The sequence below is a fragment of the Scaptodrosophila lebanonensis genome, unplaced genomic scaffold (assembly GCF_003285725.1).
Source record: "Scaptodrosophila lebanonensis strain 11010-0011.00,11010-0021.00 unplaced genomic scaffold, SlebRS2 tig00000001-arrow-pilon, whole genome shotgun sequence".
Lineage (NCBI taxonomy): Eukaryota > Metazoa > Arthropoda > Insecta > Diptera > Drosophilidae > Scaptodrosophila > Scaptodrosophila lebanonensis.
The window spans coordinates 15,826,337-15,842,305 of NW_022060529.1; the positions used below are offsets into that span (position 1 = coordinate 15,826,337).

The following is a 15,969-nucleotide window of genomic DNA, read 5'->3' on the forward strand; positions in this document are numbered from 1 at the left end:
GCCATGAATTTGCATATAATGCTGGTTTGCTTTGGATGATGCAGGCGGGGGCGGTGCCGAAGGAGTACGTGTACCAACTACCATCGAAAACATCTGGTGTTGACGTTATGAAGGGCTCATTAATTCTGCCTCGACTTTTTACCACGCCATTTTGCTAATTGGAACGGAAGCTGTTTAGAATTTTAGCATTTCACGACTAAGCATTGTAAGCAATATATTAAATTTATTTCTGCCATTTTAAAACGCATGTCTGTCGTAGGGAAAATAAAAAATTTATATAAAATAGAAAATATAACTCAACTTCGTAAAAATAATGCGTTTGCAAGGCTTCAGAATTTACGATTCTGGCCGCTTCTCTCAGCGGTATTGCGGTCCAGTGTCACTTTCGCTTGATTCATTAAATCACGATGGCCAAGAATTTTTGCTACTCCATTTAAATAATGCGGCTTTTTAATGGATGACGGCTCAATAGTTTTCTTGCTTTTGGATACATTGCCATTTCCGCCTACTGAGGGATAAAATTGTGATACTTGTTGGTCCAACATTTTCGGATCCATACAACTCGGCTGATTGATCTCCTCGTTTGGCTTATTAAAATATTTGTCATAAAATTTTTTTGCCTCTTTGTGTGCTGATGATTTTAGTGCATTCATATCCCAACTGACACCCAATTTGGACCTTATTTCATCCGATATATCGCTTTTCGACGAAAACAGCTCACGAAACATATTTTTCATTTCAGTTGATTTTTCATTATCTGCTGATCGCATTGCTCGCAAACGTCTTAGCTTAAGCAACCGTTTTTTGGAGTTCGCTATTCGTTGCGTCTCTTTAGAATGTAGTTCGCACTTTTGTAACCCTTCTATATTTACATGGAGCCCAGTTTCAAGTTCTTTCGGCAAGTATCCACGGCTTTTGAGATACACAACTGGTGACAACCAATTGTCAATAAGATCGTTAACAATTTCATTTACACAGTTCTTATAGCCGAGTACTTTAACTCTTCTGCCGTCTGTTTCTAGTCTCTGCGGCATGTTTTTATCCAAAGCAAGAAGTGTGTTGGCCCTAATAACTGTAAGAAATATATGCAAACACCTGCGAAAAATTTGAGGAACTTTCTACCATTGTCTAAAATGTATTATTAGTTTACCATAAGAAACAATTCATTGTAGAGATTTAAATTTCCAGGAGAATAAATGTATATCGAGTGTCAAAACGTCTCATTCGATAAAGTCAAACTGGATTTCTGTCGTTATTTGACAGTTACTGCTTATGCAGCCCTGGCCTGAAATTCAACAGCTGTTTTGTTTGTGGTCACAATTTTGGGAAATTGAGTTGCAGTTTACGCATTTAATTGCGGTTACAACGCTTTTGCAATAAACGTAAAGCAAAAGCATAACCAAAACAATGGTCATTACCAACAAAACAACGCTGCCAGAAGAGTCAGAGTTGGATGTGCAGGAACTAAACCTCTCGTCCGCAGCTCTACGTGCAGGCTCTTTCCACTTAGGCAAACAATGCGAAACAGCCAATAATGTGAGTATTTTTTAACATTAATATGCATAAAATCAGTTGGCTGAAATTATTCGCCAAGTATTTCCATGGACATTGCTCAAAAGTCGTTCCACTACACTACAACAATAAGCAGTTATATAACATAACCTCAAAATTATACATTTATGGGTTTGTTTATGTTTACGGTCTGCTTATTTGCAGGAGTTTATGCTCTGTCGGCAAGAACTGGACGATCCACGTGCTTGCCTGGCCGAAGGACGGGCTGTTACCAGCTGCGCACTTGACTTTTTCCGTAAGGTAAAGAAGAGCTGTCATGAAGAGTTCATGCAGTATGCAACTTGCTTGGACAAAAGCAGCGGTACCATGGCATTCAGCCAGTAAGTTTAAGAGACAATTATCAATATTGTAAGTAGTATTATTGTAATGTTATTTGCAGCTGCCGCAATACTCAGGGTGTTTTCGATAAGTGCATGAAAGATAACTTTGACTGGGATCGTCCGTCTTATGGCTACTTTGCGCGTGCCAAGGTAAATTTAATGCAGTTTACTAATAGTTTTTTTTATTAAATAATATTTTTTGATTAGGTCATTCAATCGGCTCGTGAACCACCAAAGAAAGAAGAACTCAAATCGTACCCGGATGCTTCGCCCGCACTGCCAGAAGACTATCCAAAGCCACCAGCAAAGTACGGCTCACGTTTCCATTGGCTGGAATAGACAGCACCGCTTAGTGAAATTGAGGCATTAATTTAAATGGGCCATTGACCTATCGTGTAATTAATAACATGCATAAAATCTTGTTTCCATTAGTATTTAAAGCTTTTAATTCGTTAAATTTAGCGCACTTTAGTTCTTGACAACATTTCTTTAATATGCTCCATGATCTCCAGATACTGATTGTTGAGACAGCAACCGCAATAGCTTATCGGGAAGCAAGCGCTGCCTTCGATGCGTCTTTGCAATGGCATATTCTGATAGAAGACCCATGAAATATTCTCCTCACCCAGCACTAACATAATCTTGTCAAAGCGGTTTCCATGCACAGTGAAGAGACTAACGTCGCCAGTTGCGATGCGCCAATCGCAGTACCGTATGTTGACATCCGGTGGCAGATTCGCTCGCTCCCGCATCATCACATGCTCATACCAATCGCGCACTTGTGTGATGGAAACGGTTAGCGGGTGCTTGCGTAGCTGGTAAGTAATCCGAGGATAGAGTGGATGGCTAGATGAAGTTTAATTTTCCGTTAGACAATTTTTTAGAGCATTTACTTTATTTTTCTTACATATACGGTATATAGGAGAGACGCACAAATACGAATTCAAATTTTTCCCGTGGTGCCATCTTTGATAGTTTTAATAAAGTTCTTCCAGTTTATAGCGCACATACGCTGTGTAGGGACTGCTAGGCAATACTATCGTGAGTTCGCAACAGGATGGTCTAAATATACCGAAAAAATGTAACAAAGCAGGTAGTGACATTAACCTAACTTGAGACTTAACTAGATTCAATGCAGCTGGAATCGTGATCTAAATAACCTTTTTACCTGTAAAACACTTTGACCTAGCCAATTGTAAACCATTTTTCCGTATTTATCTCATTTTATTGCTAACATATAATATTTAACCATTTTCTTAATCTGCGTACCATTTCGTACGCTTTGGTTTCTTAACTTTGCCATCTTTAACACCCTTTATATTAGTGCCATCCTCATTTCCACTTATCATATTTTTATATTTGTTTATTAAAGGCCGCAGGTCATCTTTCTCATTTTTGCGTCCTTGTTTCGGTCTATTGGACGACTTTCGCTCGGCCAGGTGGGTTTCCCTTATCTTTTTGTTCTTCTGTTTGCGTTTCTCCTTCTTTACACGTTTCATGTGCTCCTCCGCCTGTTCCTTGATCTTTTTGTTAGAGCGCATACGTAATGATGTGCCCGGTTTTGCTGCTGTCCCCACATATCCATCGTCAAAGTCACTTGTTTTTTTCTCTGGTATATCGTTTCCATTAACTTTGGCGGCACGTGTTTTTTCCAACTTCTTTATTTGTTTCTGCACTTTGACTTTATTATCGGTTGGCGGAGCTAGGCGCGCGGTCTTTGAACCAATCCGTTTTTGCTGACGACGTTCTTTTTGCTCCTTCAACTTAGACTGATACGTGGGATTGTTTTGTTTCGAGCGTTCATTGCGCTTCTCTTTGATTTTGTGTACGGCGCGATCTTCAATACTAAAAGCCACAATAGGTCGCTAAAAAAATAGGTATTAATTTCATATAAGATTAGAGCTATCATCCACTTACGTGCTGCGTTCCAAATATGCTTGGGTTATTGTTTAGCTTCCTTAATGCAGTTAGTGCCCTTTGGTGAGACTCGAATGAAAGAAAACCGAAGCCCTTGGATTTACCCTGTGGATGCTCAGGAGTAATCTTCTGTTCGCGCATTACACGACACTCATGTGGACGAAAGCCGGTGTAAGCCAGGGCCATTTGTTTCAGTTTCTCATTGTCGTAGTTTAATGGAAGATTGTGTATGGACAATCGATTGCGGGAAACGAAACTATAAGTAAAAGATTATGAACGTTTCTGCATTCTACTTGTTTTGCTAAATTCTCACCGATTGAGGTTCTTTAAAACCTGTGTTTTAACCTGTTCCAGCTGATGCCTCTTGCTCATGTCTGCGGCAGAAACGCCCTCGGCAGCCTTGGATCCGGCCATTATGAGACCTTCTCGGGCCAAATATAAATTTCGCGAATCCTTTCCGGCGTCTTCTTTTGAGCTTTCCGATTGCTTTGTTTTAATCTCATCTCGACTGAGCGCTGGATTGGGCTCCAACACCTGGTCCATAAGTACGAATTCGACGCCCGCTTGTAAACAAAGATCCGCAGATTCTTTTGTTTTGAACTTCACGAATGCCGTTCCTTTTGAGTGTCCCGATATATGTTCGCGATTGATTATGGCATACTGAACAATGCCAAATTTACGGCAAATCTTTCTAAGGTCCGCATCTTCGGCATCAAAGGGCACATTTTTAATAAATACAGTGCAACCTTCTTGCACATCGTTTGAAATAAGTTTCTCCTTCTTGACTGGCTCGACTTTCAGCTTTGACTTTAGCTCATCCTTATCTTCATTGTCTTCACTGCCGTCATCCTCATTTTCGGACCCGGATTCGGACTCCTCGTCTTCTGTCTTTGTGTCGACATGAGGTTCCTTTTAAATTATTGATATTTCATAATTCACTTCAAACAATATTACGTTTACCTACCTTAGATTTATCATTTCGATCATCATTTTCTCCATCCTCTTCTCTCTCCTCATCATTTACCTCAACTTTCGGCTTTTTGTCATCCGGCTCGTCATTCTTTGGGTGTCTAAGGGTGTAATCATCTTTTCCCAGCGCCCAGTCAACGAACACCTGTCGTCCCAGGAACTCCTTGCCGTTGGCCTTCAGAATTGCCTTGGTAGCCTGATTTATTGTATCGTACTGGATGAAGGCGCAACCGACCAGCTTGCCATCCGCTCGTTTCAGTATGTTTACTTCTACCAGAGTACCCCATTGCGAGAAATACTCGCGGAGAGCTTCGTCAGTGGATTTGTAGCTAATGTTACGAACTATGAGACGGGAGCGCTTCTTCTGCCTGCGTTCCTTTTCCTCCTTTAGGCGCTGTGTATTAAACGGATTGCGCCGCTTTATGGGTTTGTTCTCCGTTTCTTTATCGGATGCCGATTCCAATGGCTTCTTCTGCTTAAGCTCCATTATGCCGTAGTTGCACGTGGAATAACAACCAATTGGTGCTGCCAACTAAATCAACAGTGATTTACGGTGCTACCACATCACCGAATCCAAAACGTTTTTTAGAGCATTTGACAACTCTGTAGCTTAGCCTTTGTCATAGTTGTCATTTTTAAGCGTCCTCATTGAATGAAACCGCCAAAAACAACGCAAGCTTAAGATAATAAAACTTCAATAAATAAATAGCTAATAAATATGGACAATGGTGCAACAAAAAGACAAAAGCGTGAGGTTCGCTCATATTTAATGTCGCGTGAACCGAGTATTGACCGACGCTTCCGGCCGCGTCCCAACAAACAGCTCCGGTTAACTTTTAACGACATTAACGAATCGGGTGAGAGCTGTTCTGATTGCTCCGACACAGAATCCGATTACGCGGCTACAGTAGACGATGAAGCAACTAAGACAACTGTCACAGAGTCTAGCGATGTTGAATCTGGGCCACAAGTGTTTCTGCGTTTACGACCCGTTGAAACGCCATCGAAGTCCTACACAATCTCAGATTGCGGCAGCGTTTTTATCACTGGCGCCTCTAATGAAAACAGCAGCAACAATGTGACGAAATCCAACATGGAGAAACACTACAGTTTCACATCGATCTTCGACAGCATGGTCGGTCAACGGGACATTTACGATATATGCGTGGGTCCAAAGATTCAGGAAGAAGAAAGTGTCACGATTATGGCATACGGCACATCTGGATCGGGGAAAACATACACATTGCAAGGTATGTACTTGTTCAGCTAATCAAAATGCTGGTGCAATTAATAATTATATTGTGCCTTTTTGCAGGCGACAATATGCGGGCTGGCATAATACCACGTGCGTTAGCCCATATTTTTGCACTTTACGGTTGCGCCTTGTATCCCAAGCCACAGCTGAAACTAATAAATGCAAGTACAATCATACTGGAGGACGATGCGGCAATAAAGGAAATGCAACTACGTCGCCAAATACTTGCCGTGTGCCCGGATATTCAGGCGCAATTTCAACGTTTCCAGCTAGTGATACAAGGCGATCATACGTTTGAAACGAAACCCATGACGGACGTATCTGTAATGATTTGGGTCTCATTTGTAGAGATCTACAATGAAAATGTGTATGATTTGTTGGCCTTATCGCCGCGTCAGGCCAATATGGCTGAACCACCGCGCAAAAATCTTAAGATCGTTTGCAATAAGGGTCAGGTTTTTATCAAAAGTTTGACAAGCATTTTCGTAAAGAGCAGCGAAGATGCCTTAAAGCTACTCAAATTCGGGCAGCAACGCCTAACCTATGCATCTACTGCTGTCAATGCCAATTCAAGCCGATCACATTGCGTGTTCTTTGTTGACATTTTGAAATTCTATCGCACCGGCTTAACTACTCAGACCTCATACAAATTTTGCGATCTTGCTGGTTCCGAGCGTGTCGATAAGACCGGTACTATTGGTTCGCGCCTCAAGGAGGCTCAGCGTATCAATACCTCTCTTATGGTCCTGGGTCGTTGTCTAGATGCGGCAAGCTCCTCACGCAAAAAGCCCAATCCCGACGTCATTCCATTTCGTGAGTCAAAACTCACAACTCTGTTGCAGGCTCCTTTGCTGGGCAGGGAGCGTCTAGCAATGATTGTAACTGTCTCACCGCTGGACAAATACTATGAGGAGAATCTGAATGTTTTGAACTTTGCTTCCATTGCAAAGAACATAATTTTTAAGGAACCCATTATAAAGCAACATAAATCCCGATACTCTGCATTCGCAGATTGCTCCCAACAAGTTGGTCCTGATCGCATATACATTGAGGAGTTGGAACAAGAGAACATTGAGTAAGCTATGCCGAAACAACATACGCTTTTTTCAATCTGATTTTAATACATTTTTATTGCAGATTACGCGCTGAAATTGAACAGATTAAATACGAGCATGTGCTCCAAATGCAACTGAAGGAAGAGCAACTTCGCAAGGAACTGACAGATACGTTTAAAGAAAACATGGAATTCAATTTAAAACAGAGTGAGGAGCGTATGGAAAAGAAGTTGCAGATGCAGCAACGCGAATTTGAAGTTCAGGTAAGAGGAATATCTGCCTAAAATTGCTATTAACAAATAAATGTATTTGTATAATTATTTTGTGATCCAACTTCGTTTCAGTTGGCTTCAATAAAGCGACAATATGAGGACAAAATTGAGGACTTACAAGATGAAATTGAAGAACTAAAATCTGCGAATAGTGATATCGAAATAATTGATGATGAATAGTTGTCCGAATGGAATATTTTAAAAGGTTTAAAATTTAATTGTGTAAACGAAAAAGATTTGTTAGTTGTATTGTAATTTCTGTTAAAAAAAAGGTTCTTTTTAAATATAAAATAGTCGTACTTTTAAACACTTTTTGCAAAAGCATTTTTATTCAAGTTTTAATTGTTCTCCACTTCATCGTCAGTTTTCATTTAATTTAATATTGGTTTTTTACGTTTGTTAATAAGTAGGTATTTTAAATATGTTATAATTAGTATTTTTCAATGGAATTATATATATGTATATTTATATTCATGTATGTATTGTATGTCTGTCTGTGTGTGTGCTTTTGTGTAGCTTTCATTTTATTTAGTAGTTGTCATCAAGGGGTCAAAGGGCACAGATCGCGTGACCCAATGCGTAAGTAATATATTATTTTAATGTCTCATTTAGCAAAATGTGCAAAATAGAAAATTTTGTTGTCTTGATTACTTTGCTTGCTTTCTTGCTTTGTATATAGGTAGCACAATAATAGTTTCAATTTTTGTTAAACGTTCAAAAACGTTCGTACTCACTAAAAATTTAGCATGTATAATTTAGTACTATAAAATGTTCTCTTTCAAGGTTTTCTTTTTCTATTTGGGCATTTATTTCATCATCAAGGTAAATTCTGCAAAAGCAATTACCAAAATTAGGCTTTAATTTTAATAATAATAAAAATACATATGTTGTTGCATTTGCTTTGCAAACGAAAATTGTTTGTACATTTGCATAAATATTTCGATCTCTTTACATAATTATGTAAATTCATATTGCATACATGTGTGTGTATTTGTTTTAATATAAAATAATACCTCGGCTCCTTTATATGGATATAGATCAATCCGGGGTGGAGTTTTTGTTGTTCTTTTTTTTGTGTATAAGATTGCGCAAATACTTATTTAAATAATAAAAATCGTGTCGAACAAATATAATAAATATTGTTTTCTAAAACTCGCTTTCATTCTTACTATTTCAATTACTATTCTTTTGTTTTTTGTTTAGTTTGTTTTTTTTTTTTTCTTTCGTTTGTTTTCTATACATTGTGTATGTCTATGCGCAAATATCTAATTTTACAAATTTCACTTGTGTTTTCTATTAATTTTTTTTTGTTATTTTCTGTTTAAAAATTAAGCTCAATAATCTTAAATTATTAATTTTCTTTTCCTGTTACTTTTTATTCAAGTGCTGAGCTTGTTTACACGCATTTGTTGCATTGTCCAGTGTATTTGTTTTTAAGTGTTTCAACATTATATTGCATTGCCTACACATATTTTGTAATTATATATGCATAGTGTGTGGTTGTTGTATAGTTTTTTGTTTTTTTTTTTTGCTGCTTCAAAACAATTTATAATTAATTACACAAATTATTGTAATTGCTAAAACTTTAATACTCATGTATTTGCACGCGTGGGATTTCCCCTTTTATTGTGTATTCTTTTGTTTTTGTTCTTTCTTGTTAGTGTTGTTAGTTTCGGGTCGTTTAAATATATATGTATGAATTTTGCATAATTTGCACTTATTTTTTTTGTTTTATTTATTTATTTAAGAGTTAGTGTGTATGTGAGTATTATAAACGCTTTTTAAACTACCGCGTTAAATGTGTAATGCTTTTCCTTTATATGTATATATATTTATATAAATATATGCAAAGAGGGTGCGTTAAATGTTAATAGAGTTTCACACCAAATGTGTTTAATATATAATTTTTCATTTGACTTCCCATATCAGCTCCTAAGTAGTATAGACGATACTCTCACCACATTCTAGATGCCTGATGCTGATCCTTTCTGATCTGCCGTTGTCTTGTGTTGTAGGTGTATAAATATACGAAGTGTGTGTATAAGTAATTTGTTCTTTAAGCTAGAAGCTGCCACTAAATTCAACAGTAAAGACAAACATCTAATCAAAAAATACAATATATGTTCTAATGAATGTTAAGAGAGAGTTTGTGTGTGTTACTTTCTAAATTCTAGAAGTATAATATTTATGTTGTGGTGTGTCTGTGTGTATATAATTTGAATTTTTGTTTAAGGTCTACGTCTATCAACTGTGTTGCAACCTTTATGCCTATGTCTAAATGTCAATGTGTCAATGCCTAATTGTCTGCTAATTGCGGTTCTCTCTGTTTTATATGTTCCGCTTCGTCTTGCACAATTTTCTGTCATAACTTCTGTTAAATATGTGTATATATGTTTTTTTTTTTTGTTTGTTTTCGTTTTTAAATAAATATTGTGTACCGTTTGAATTACGATAGAGTTCTCTCAAAGTATAAACTACCAACGTTTGCCAATTTAATAGAAGAATATTTGTCCCGCCTTCTGACGCTTGCGCTCCTCCAACTTGCGATTAATTTCCTGCTGACGTTCAGCCTTGCTCAAGGCCCGTGCTACATACAAGAACTTGTTGTCGCCGAGCTGCTTGCCATGCAGCCCAATTACGGCGGCCAGCGCCGATTGTGGGTTCTCAAAAGCCACAAATCCAAAGCGCCGCGAGCGTCCCTCCTCATCAAGCATTAGCTGAAAAGTAGAAAATTACTTGGATTAGTGTTCAACTCCGGATTTTTTTAAGGGTTCATTCTTTACAACTTTACAAAAATGCAGAGCTTGCTAGTTCTGGTAGCAAAAGGAATTTTTCCTTAAGATAATTTGACCAATTCCAGTTAATTTCTTTTACAGACTTTTGGCTTCAAGCTAGCTACTTCGGTAGATAACAATTCCGCCATCAAATATCAACCACAATCCATTTCCGCGCAAAAGCTATGTAAATATTCTTCACATTTTTGTAATAGAAAAACATTCAAGATGTTTCTAAATTTGTGAGACGCACTGTTCGGCCATCGTCTTTATATATTTTACTTTCGTCATCTACATTCTTAAGCACAGTTGTTGATAACATAAATTAAGGAGCCAATTTTTATCAATATTAAATCACAGTTGCCCCCTAGCCACCAGAAGAAGAATTAAAGTTATGTCCAGTGAATGAATCAGCTAGTCGGTACAATGAGTTCTCCACAAAAATCAAATTTCATTTTGATAAAAATGATTAACTTATATCGGCATTTTGCATTACATGGAAATCAATAGTAGTGGCAGGCACAGGGGTTTTCAATTCGCTAGGCCTTGAGTTCCGAAATAAACAAATATAACCATACAGCTACGTCCCCATCATCCCAAACACTCATATAGCCAAATGCAATCGGAACACATTTTGATGCTCCCTTAAAACCACATTTTAGCAACGGACATGCGCAACGCACAGACTGTGCGCATTTTAAGAGCACGGAAAGTTGCCTCATAAGAGCCGTACTTAAAACTGTGCCACATGGTTTTTCATCTGCATTTAAGCCCATACTACACACCCACATATACAATAGCCCACAGAACACATTTAAATAATTAAAAGTGGACAAACAAAACTATACGCACCTTGTGACTTGTAATACGTCCATAGGGCTCAAACATTTCCCGCAAGTGCTGCTCGGTGAACTCCTCGCTGAGATTCTTCACATACAGATTTTTAAAATGAGTTGCCTTCTCTTGTTCTCGGTCCCGACGTGGTATGAATTTTACGACATGAACCTTCTGGTTGTTGCACAGCATTCCATTGACCTTTTCTATAGCCGCACGAGCAGCGTCCTCCGAATCGAAGTGCACAAACCCGTAACCGCGCGAGTTTCCATCTTCATCCTTGGCCACATTGCAGTTAAGAATGTTCCCAAACACGGAAAAAGTGTCGTATACCGCCTTGTTGTCAATAGATCGCTCTAGGTTTTTGATGTAAATCTTGCCACTATCTGGAGAGCTATTACTGCTGCCGCTGCTTCCGCTGGCCAGTGCACCCGTAGAGTGCGACGAGCTGGAGGTGTGCCCGCTGTTCAAGGAGCTGTGGCCATGGCGACCAAGCACGGCTGCTGCGGCTAGATGATTGCTGGCCGCATGACCACCGCCAACGCCATGGCTCAAGTGCCCGGCAGCGGCATGATGATGCAGCTGCTGTTGATGATGCGCCGCTGCTGCGGCCAGCGTATGATGGTTCAGCGCGGGCTGCTGCTGGTGGTAGTTGGCCGGGTTGCCACGGAACGTCATTGAGTTGACGAACATTATGGGTGGTGGTACAACTGCTGGCTGTTTGTGGAGCGTGGTGGCAGCTAGTAAGGTGTGTAAGGTATTGTTCTGATAGCTGATAATTTTGACGGTATGTGAAAGCACGCTGTCTTGATTTTGGCTCCTTTGATTCGGCGTTGATGCGTTTTAGATGTGCTTTAAATTTTTTTTTCAAATTTCAATAAGTTGCAATCCAATTGTCAACGCAAAATATACTCAACTCACCAAATTCTTTCTTAGTTTTTTTTTCTCTGAAAAAATCGTTTTTCTCTCGCCCAGACTCTTTTTTTCACTTCTCTCTCTCTCTCGCTCTTGTAATTTTCTGGGACTGGCTTTCACTTTTGGCTCACTAACTTAACGCGTTGCAAACAAAAAGATGCTTCTTATTCTACGTTACAGTTATAAAAAACGTGTCAATAATATCGGCGTATTAATTTTTATTGTTAATTGTGAGTTTGTAATAAAAAAAACCTTATATGTAATCTGTTTCTGCCGAGCCAGCTATGGATGTACAAAGTTACGATAGATATATAATCGATGTTTTTAATGCTTTTCGATTGTAAACAATGCAAGGGTGCTGCCAGATCTGCTGTACGTTTCCCCACTTGCTACTATTTTATTAGTAATTTATTATGAATGGATGTGGATATGCTGGAGGATAGCGTCAGTTCAAGCCCGACAGCGGAGAATACCAACGACTCCATACATTCACAGAGATACCGCAGAAGAACAAGGCGTAAGATTTTCGAGAACCACAATCGGGAATTGCGGACCCAAGATATTGAGGCAGAGGAGGAAGATTTATGTCAGGCCGACCGTTTAGATTGTCTACGGGCACGTCATGAGCGGCAGAAACAGTACCCGCCGGCCTCGATGCAATTTGTAACGGCGGAGAGCCAATTGCAACGAGAGCATACAGAGTCGGATGATATTGCATTAGGATTAACCAATACTGAACTCATTATTTTGTGCAATGAAGTCGAGCAGCAGACGGCAAACATAGACACTATTGAGCAAACTTCAGAATCAATCGTGCAAACGATACTAGATGATTTCTGCTCTTCGCCTTCAGATGTGCAAGAAGATTTGACAATATCATTCATTTATCCATACTACCGTTTTCGCAATAAAAATACGTTAACGTACAGCCGGACAACTCGGAGACGACAGGACACGACACAAGAACGTGAAGACGATCGACTCTCTTGTTCTTCGGAACTGTCCGTACAGGAAGATTACACTTCATATGTGCCCACTGCAGCAGTTTTAAGCAACTGGGATGCCAATAGCTCACAGAGAATTTGCGAGAATTTGTTAAATCTAAGTGCATGTCTCTCAGAACATGGTCCAAACCTCGATAAATCCGCCCATGATTCAACATCTCCTTTTTACGAAACAGCACAAGGCTCAATCTATGGAACATCTAGACAGGATCTGCCACGGGGGTCTTCAGCAACGAATGTGCAGGACAGAACACTGCAAGATATGATTTCAAGTGGATTACCATTGGTCGGTGATGAGAAATGTAAAGGAGACAAAGAAATAAATAAGGCCTTCAATATGGGACATGACGGTAATTCTTGTAAATATATTTAGTGATAGCTTCATGTAACTTCCTATTATATTTTTTAGACAAAAGCCTAATCAAACAGAAAGCGCCACCAATTTCTCTCCCGCACTCGTCAATTAAAACAAACGTAATCGATGAAGATGTGTCTAATGGTTCGTATATTAATTGAATTAATTAGGCTATTGAACTTACATATCGTATTTTTTAGAGCTGAACCAAAAGGAGTGGTCCGATGACGATAGTTCCTTTTTCTTACATTATAATACGCAAGATCCAGCAACAAAGTCTATTGATAGTTGTAATGGTAAAGAAAACCAAGACGTTAACGCACTGCACGTTATAGATTCATTACAATCAAGTCTATCTTCAATTGCAAATCGAGTACCTGATGTGAAGCTGCAAGCACTAACAGAAATCTTTTGCAAAAAGGGTTCAGAAAATGAAACATCGAAGCATCATTCAAAGCCAGTCCAACACTCTAAAATTCCTTTAAATGAAACAATAATTTTAGACGAATTCTCCCATAAAAATAAGGGAACGGACATTAATGAAAATGGTGTTAATATATTTGATATGACGCTTAGCGAATGGCAGCTGCTACCAGATCTTTCGGAAGATACAAACGCAATGTCAAAAGAAGTACCAAGCTACATGAAAGAATGTAAAGCTGATGCCACGCCACATTCCCCAAATCAATTAAAGGGTATCCACCTAGTCAATGAACACAAAAATGGACTTGAGTATAAGCGACAAGTCAAAGATTTTCGCTCCACATTTGAAAAAATCAATCTAGTGTCGGAAAAGACTGGAAAACATGGGGACATAATTTCTGATTGTCAGGATATGGGAGGATCTCGCACATCATTCAGTAAAGCCGTTCCAGAATCTGACATAATGAAATACCAACAGACTGATATTCCTGAAACGATGGGATTTCGTACTACATCGGATAAAGCCATCGTAGTATCTGATGAGGCGCTAAAACATGGTGCGAAGATTATTTCAGACATCATAGAATACCAACAAGTTGATGTTCCTGAAACGATAGGATTTCGTACTGCATCGGATAAAGCCATCGTAGTATCTGACAAGGCACGAAAACATGGTGAGAAAATTATTTCTGACGTCATGGAATGTCAACAAGTTGATATTCCTGAAACGATGGGATTTCGTACTGCTTCGGATAAAGCCATCGTAGTATCTGATGAGGCGCTAAAACATGGAGCGAGGATTATTTCAGACATCATAGAATATCAACAAGTTGATGTTCCTGAAACGATGGGATTTCGTACTGCATCGGATAAAGCCATCGTAGTATCTGACAAGGCACGAAAACATGGTGAGAAAATTATTTCTGACGTCATGGAATGTCAACAAGTTGATATTCCTGAAACGATGGGATTTCGTACTGCTTCGGATAAAGCCATCGTAGTTTCTGATGATGCGCTAAAACATGGAGCGAAGATTATTTCAGACATTATAGAATGCCAAAAATTTGATGTTCCTGAAACGATAGGATTTCGTACTGCATCGGATAAAGCCATCGTAGTATCTGACAAGGCACGAAAACATGCTGAGAAAATTATTTCTGACGTCATGGAATGCCAACAAGTTGATGTTCTTGAAACGATGGGATTTCGTACTGCAGCTGATAAACCCATCGTAGTATCTGACAAGGCACGAAAACATGGTGAGCAAATTATTTCTGACATCATGGAATGCCAACAAGGGGATGTTTCTGAAACGATGGGAATTGGTTCTTTATACAATAAAGCCATCTTAGTATCTGATAAAGCGCAAATAAACGCGGATAAAGTGATCCTTGAAATAAAAGAGACAGTGAGTGGCCTTAATAAAAGCAAACTAGTTGAGATTCCAAAATTAGTGGAGTTACCTGCAATAGAAAAGGAGAGAGAAACAGATCATGATAGTATGAATTCTCATAGCAAACTCAAATTGTTATATAAGACACAAAAGGAAAACGATGATGTTTCAAATAATCATTCTGAATCAAACGTAGAACTTCAAAATACAGTTAATAGTAATATAAACCTGAAACGCAAACTACTTGATTTCAACGACACACCCACAACTCCGCTGAATGTCAAAAGGATGATGCAGAAATCAACTTCACAAAATATCCTTGAGACGCCAAGAACTATGCAACAGGAGCTGTCAGGACAATTAGCTGAATCGACGAATATGGACAACAACACACCGAATTCTATTATCTCTCGAAGAAATCTATCACTCACGATGCGTCGCAAAAAAAGAAGTAGCTCTACCGACGTTAGGAAACAAACGGATACCGTGTTAACACCAGTTAGGGGTTGCACCGAATTTTCTCCAGTCTTAACGTCGACCAGCACTCCATTGCCATCTAGAAAGGGAAATGGGAGTAACGGTGATGAAAATCTTGTCGACACACCTAAACCGAAGCAGGGGTCAGAATATCTAGAGGTTCCTTCTGGCTCGTCGTCATGCACATCAGCACATAAAACGCGCCGACTAGGTTTGAGATTCCCGCGAAAATACCCTAATTAAGTTTTGAATGATTTAATACTAGGGAAAAATACCAACTGTGGGTTGTCCATGGTAAAATCACGTTATACAACACTTTCGTATATGTGTATTTCCAGTACTTCTTCCAATTCCAGTTGGTAAGAAAATAAATAAAATCTGTTGTTATTGCATTGCTTTTGTAAAAAAGCATTGACAAGTAAAATAAATGAAAA

The 15,969-nt window shown here is 38.9% G+C and overlaps 7 protein-coding genes across 8 annotated transcripts; 3 read left to right on the top strand and 4 right to left on the bottom strand.

Annotated features, from left to right (window-relative positions):
• Nucleotides 1–264: 264 nt before the first annotated feature.
• LOC115634352 lies at nt 265–1,170 on the bottom strand. Its single transcript, XM_030532010.1, has 2 exons — nt 1,151–1,170; nt 265–1,095 (listed from the first exon to the last, which is right to left on the bottom strand). The coding sequence occupies exons 1-2, from the start codon at nt 1,165–1,167 to the stop codon at nt 330–332; spliced, it is 783 nt and encodes a 260-aa protein (XP_030387870.1). The 5' UTR covers nt 1,168–1,170; the 3' UTR covers nt 265–329.
• Nucleotides 1,171–1,318: 148 nt separating this feature from the next.
• LOC115628698 (NADH dehydrogenase [ubiquinone] 1 alpha subcomplex subunit 8) lies at nt 1,319–2,326 on the top strand. Its single transcript, XM_030524881.1, has 4 exons — nt 1,319–1,536; nt 1,717–1,892; nt 1,952–2,042; nt 2,100–2,326. Exons 1-4 carry the CDS (start codon nt 1,408–1,410, stop codon nt 2,229–2,231), a joined length of 528 nt encoding a protein of 175 aa, XP_030380741.1. The 5' UTR covers nt 1,319–1,407; the 3' UTR covers nt 2,232–2,326.
• A 24-nt stretch (nt 2,327–2,350) lies between these two features.
• LOC115628706 lies at nt 2,351–2,858 on the bottom strand. The gene is made up of 2 exons (XM_030524895.1): nt 2,800–2,858; nt 2,351–2,738 (listed from the first exon to the last, which is right to left on the bottom strand). The coding sequence occupies exons 1-2, from the start codon at nt 2,856–2,858 to the stop codon at nt 2,351–2,353; spliced, it is 447 nt and encodes a 148-aa protein (XP_030380755.1).
• LOC115628689 (kinesin-like protein subito) lies at nt 2,607–7,591 on the top strand. Its single transcript, XM_030524868.1, has 5 exons — nt 2,607–2,710; nt 5,488–6,028; nt 6,094–7,108; nt 7,171–7,351; nt 7,433–7,591. The coding sequence occupies exons 2-5, from the start codon at nt 5,497–5,499 to the stop codon at nt 7,538–7,540; spliced, it is 1,836 nt and encodes a 611-aa protein (XP_030380728.1). The 5' UTR covers nt 2,607–2,710; nt 5,488–5,496; the 3' UTR covers nt 7,541–7,591.
• On the bottom strand, nt 3,096–5,286 carry LOC115628679 (RNA-binding protein 28). Its single transcript, XM_030524856.1, has 4 exons — nt 4,774–5,286; nt 4,123–4,718; nt 3,810–4,065; nt 3,096–3,757 (listed from the first exon to the last, which is right to left on the bottom strand). The coding sequence occupies exons 1-4, from the start codon at nt 5,263–5,265 to the stop codon at nt 3,149–3,151; spliced, it is 1,953 nt and encodes a 650-aa protein (XP_030380716.1). The 5' UTR covers nt 5,266–5,286; the 3' UTR covers nt 3,096–3,148.
• A 119-nt stretch (nt 7,592–7,710) lies between the features above and the next one.
• On the bottom strand, nt 7,711–12,141 carry LOC115620213 (polyadenylate-binding protein). Of its 2 annotated transcripts, XR_003995214.1 has the most exons (4): nt 11,890–12,141; nt 10,987–11,820; nt 9,799–10,077; nt 7,711–8,189 (listed from the first exon to the last, which is right to left on the bottom strand). XR_003995214.1 is itself a non-coding variant. In XM_030513355.1 (3 exons), exons 2-3 carry the CDS (start codon nt 11,659–11,661, stop codon nt 9,853–9,855), a joined length of 900 nt encoding a protein of 299 aa, XP_030369215.1. In that variant the 5' UTR covers nt 11,662–11,820; nt 11,890–12,141; the 3' UTR covers nt 8,256–9,852. The 2 variants fall into 2 exon arrangements, 1 of the variants encoding a protein (XP_030369215.1); XM_030513355.1 differs by lacking the exon at nt 7,711–8,189 and having other exon boundaries at nt 8,256–10,077.
• A 159-nt stretch (nt 12,142–12,300) lies between these two features.
• Nucleotides 12,301–15,841, top strand: LOC115626633. Its single transcript, XM_030522077.1, has 3 exons — nt 12,301–13,237; nt 13,297–13,386; nt 13,443–15,841. Exons 1-3 carry the CDS (start codon nt 12,301–12,303, stop codon nt 15,776–15,778), a joined length of 3,363 nt encoding a protein of 1,120 aa, XP_030377937.1. The 3' UTR covers nt 15,779–15,841.
• Nucleotides 15,842–15,969: the final 128 nt, after the last annotated feature.

Excerpts from the sequence above, each read along its gene's own strand:
- LOC115628698 (XM_030524881.1), top strand. The coding sequence starts at position 1,408 with ATGGTCATTACCAACAAAACAACGCTGCCAGAAGAGTCAGAGTTGGAT. Across the intron at positions 1,537-1,716 it reads AATGCGAAACAGCCAATAAT|GAGTTTATGCTCTGTCGGCA; the intron begins GTGAGTATTTTT and ends GCTTATTTGCAG. Across the intron at positions 2,043-2,099 it reads GCTACTTTGCGCGTGCCAAG|GTCATTCAATCGGCTCGTGA; the intron begins GTAAATTTAATG and ends TTTTTTGATTAG.
- LOC115628706 (XM_030524895.1), bottom strand. The coding sequence starts at position 2,858 with ATGGCACCACGGGAAAAATTTGAATTCGTATTTGTGCGTCTCTCCTAT. Across the intron at positions 2,739-2,799 it reads CTCTCCTATATACCGTATAT|CCATCCACTCTATCCTCGGA; the intron begins GTAAGAAAAATA and ends AACTTCATCTAG.
- LOC115628679 (XM_030524856.1), bottom strand. The coding sequence starts at position 5,265 with ATGGAGCTTAAGCAGAAGAAGCCATTGGAATCGGCATCCGATAAAGAA. Across the intron at positions 4,719-4,773 it reads ATCGAAATGATAAATCTAAG|GAACCTCATGTCGACACAAA; the intron begins GTAGGTAAACGT and ends ATAATTTAAAAG. Across the intron at positions 4,066-4,122 it reads GTTTTAAAGAACCTCAATCG|TTTCGTTTCCCGCAATCGAT; the intron begins GTGAGAATTTAG and ends TTTTACTTATAG.
- LOC115628689 (XM_030524868.1), top strand. The coding sequence starts at position 5,497 with ATGGACAATGGTGCAACAAAAAGACAAAAGCGTGAGGTTCGCTCATAT. Across the intron at positions 6,029-6,093 it reads GAAAACATACACATTGCAAG|GCGACAATATGCGGGCTGGC; the intron begins GTATGTACTTGT and ends GCCTTTTTGCAG. Across the intron at positions 7,109-7,170 it reads TTGGAACAAGAGAACATTGA|ATTACGCGCTGAAATTGAAC; the intron begins GTAAGCTATGCC and ends TTTTTATTGCAG.
- LOC115620213 (XM_030513355.1), bottom strand. The coding sequence starts at position 11,661 with ATGTTCGTCAACTCAATGACGTTCCGTGGCAACCCGGCCAACTACCAC. Across the intron at positions 10,078-10,986 it reads GACGTATTACAAGTCACAAG|CTAATGCTTGATGAGGAGGG; the intron begins GTGCGTATAGTT and ends TCTACTTTTCAG.
- LOC115626633 (XM_030522077.1), top strand. The coding sequence starts at position 12,301 with ATGGATGTGGATATGCTGGAGGATAGCGTCAGTTCAAGCCCGACAGCG. Across the intron at positions 13,238-13,296 it reads CTTCAATATGGGACATGACG|ACAAAAGCCTAATCAAACAG; the intron begins GTAATTCTTGTA and ends TATATTTTTTAG. Across the intron at positions 13,387-13,442 it reads CGATGAAGATGTGTCTAATG|AGCTGAACCAAAAGGAGTGG; the intron begins GTTCGTATATTA and ends CGTATTTTTTAG.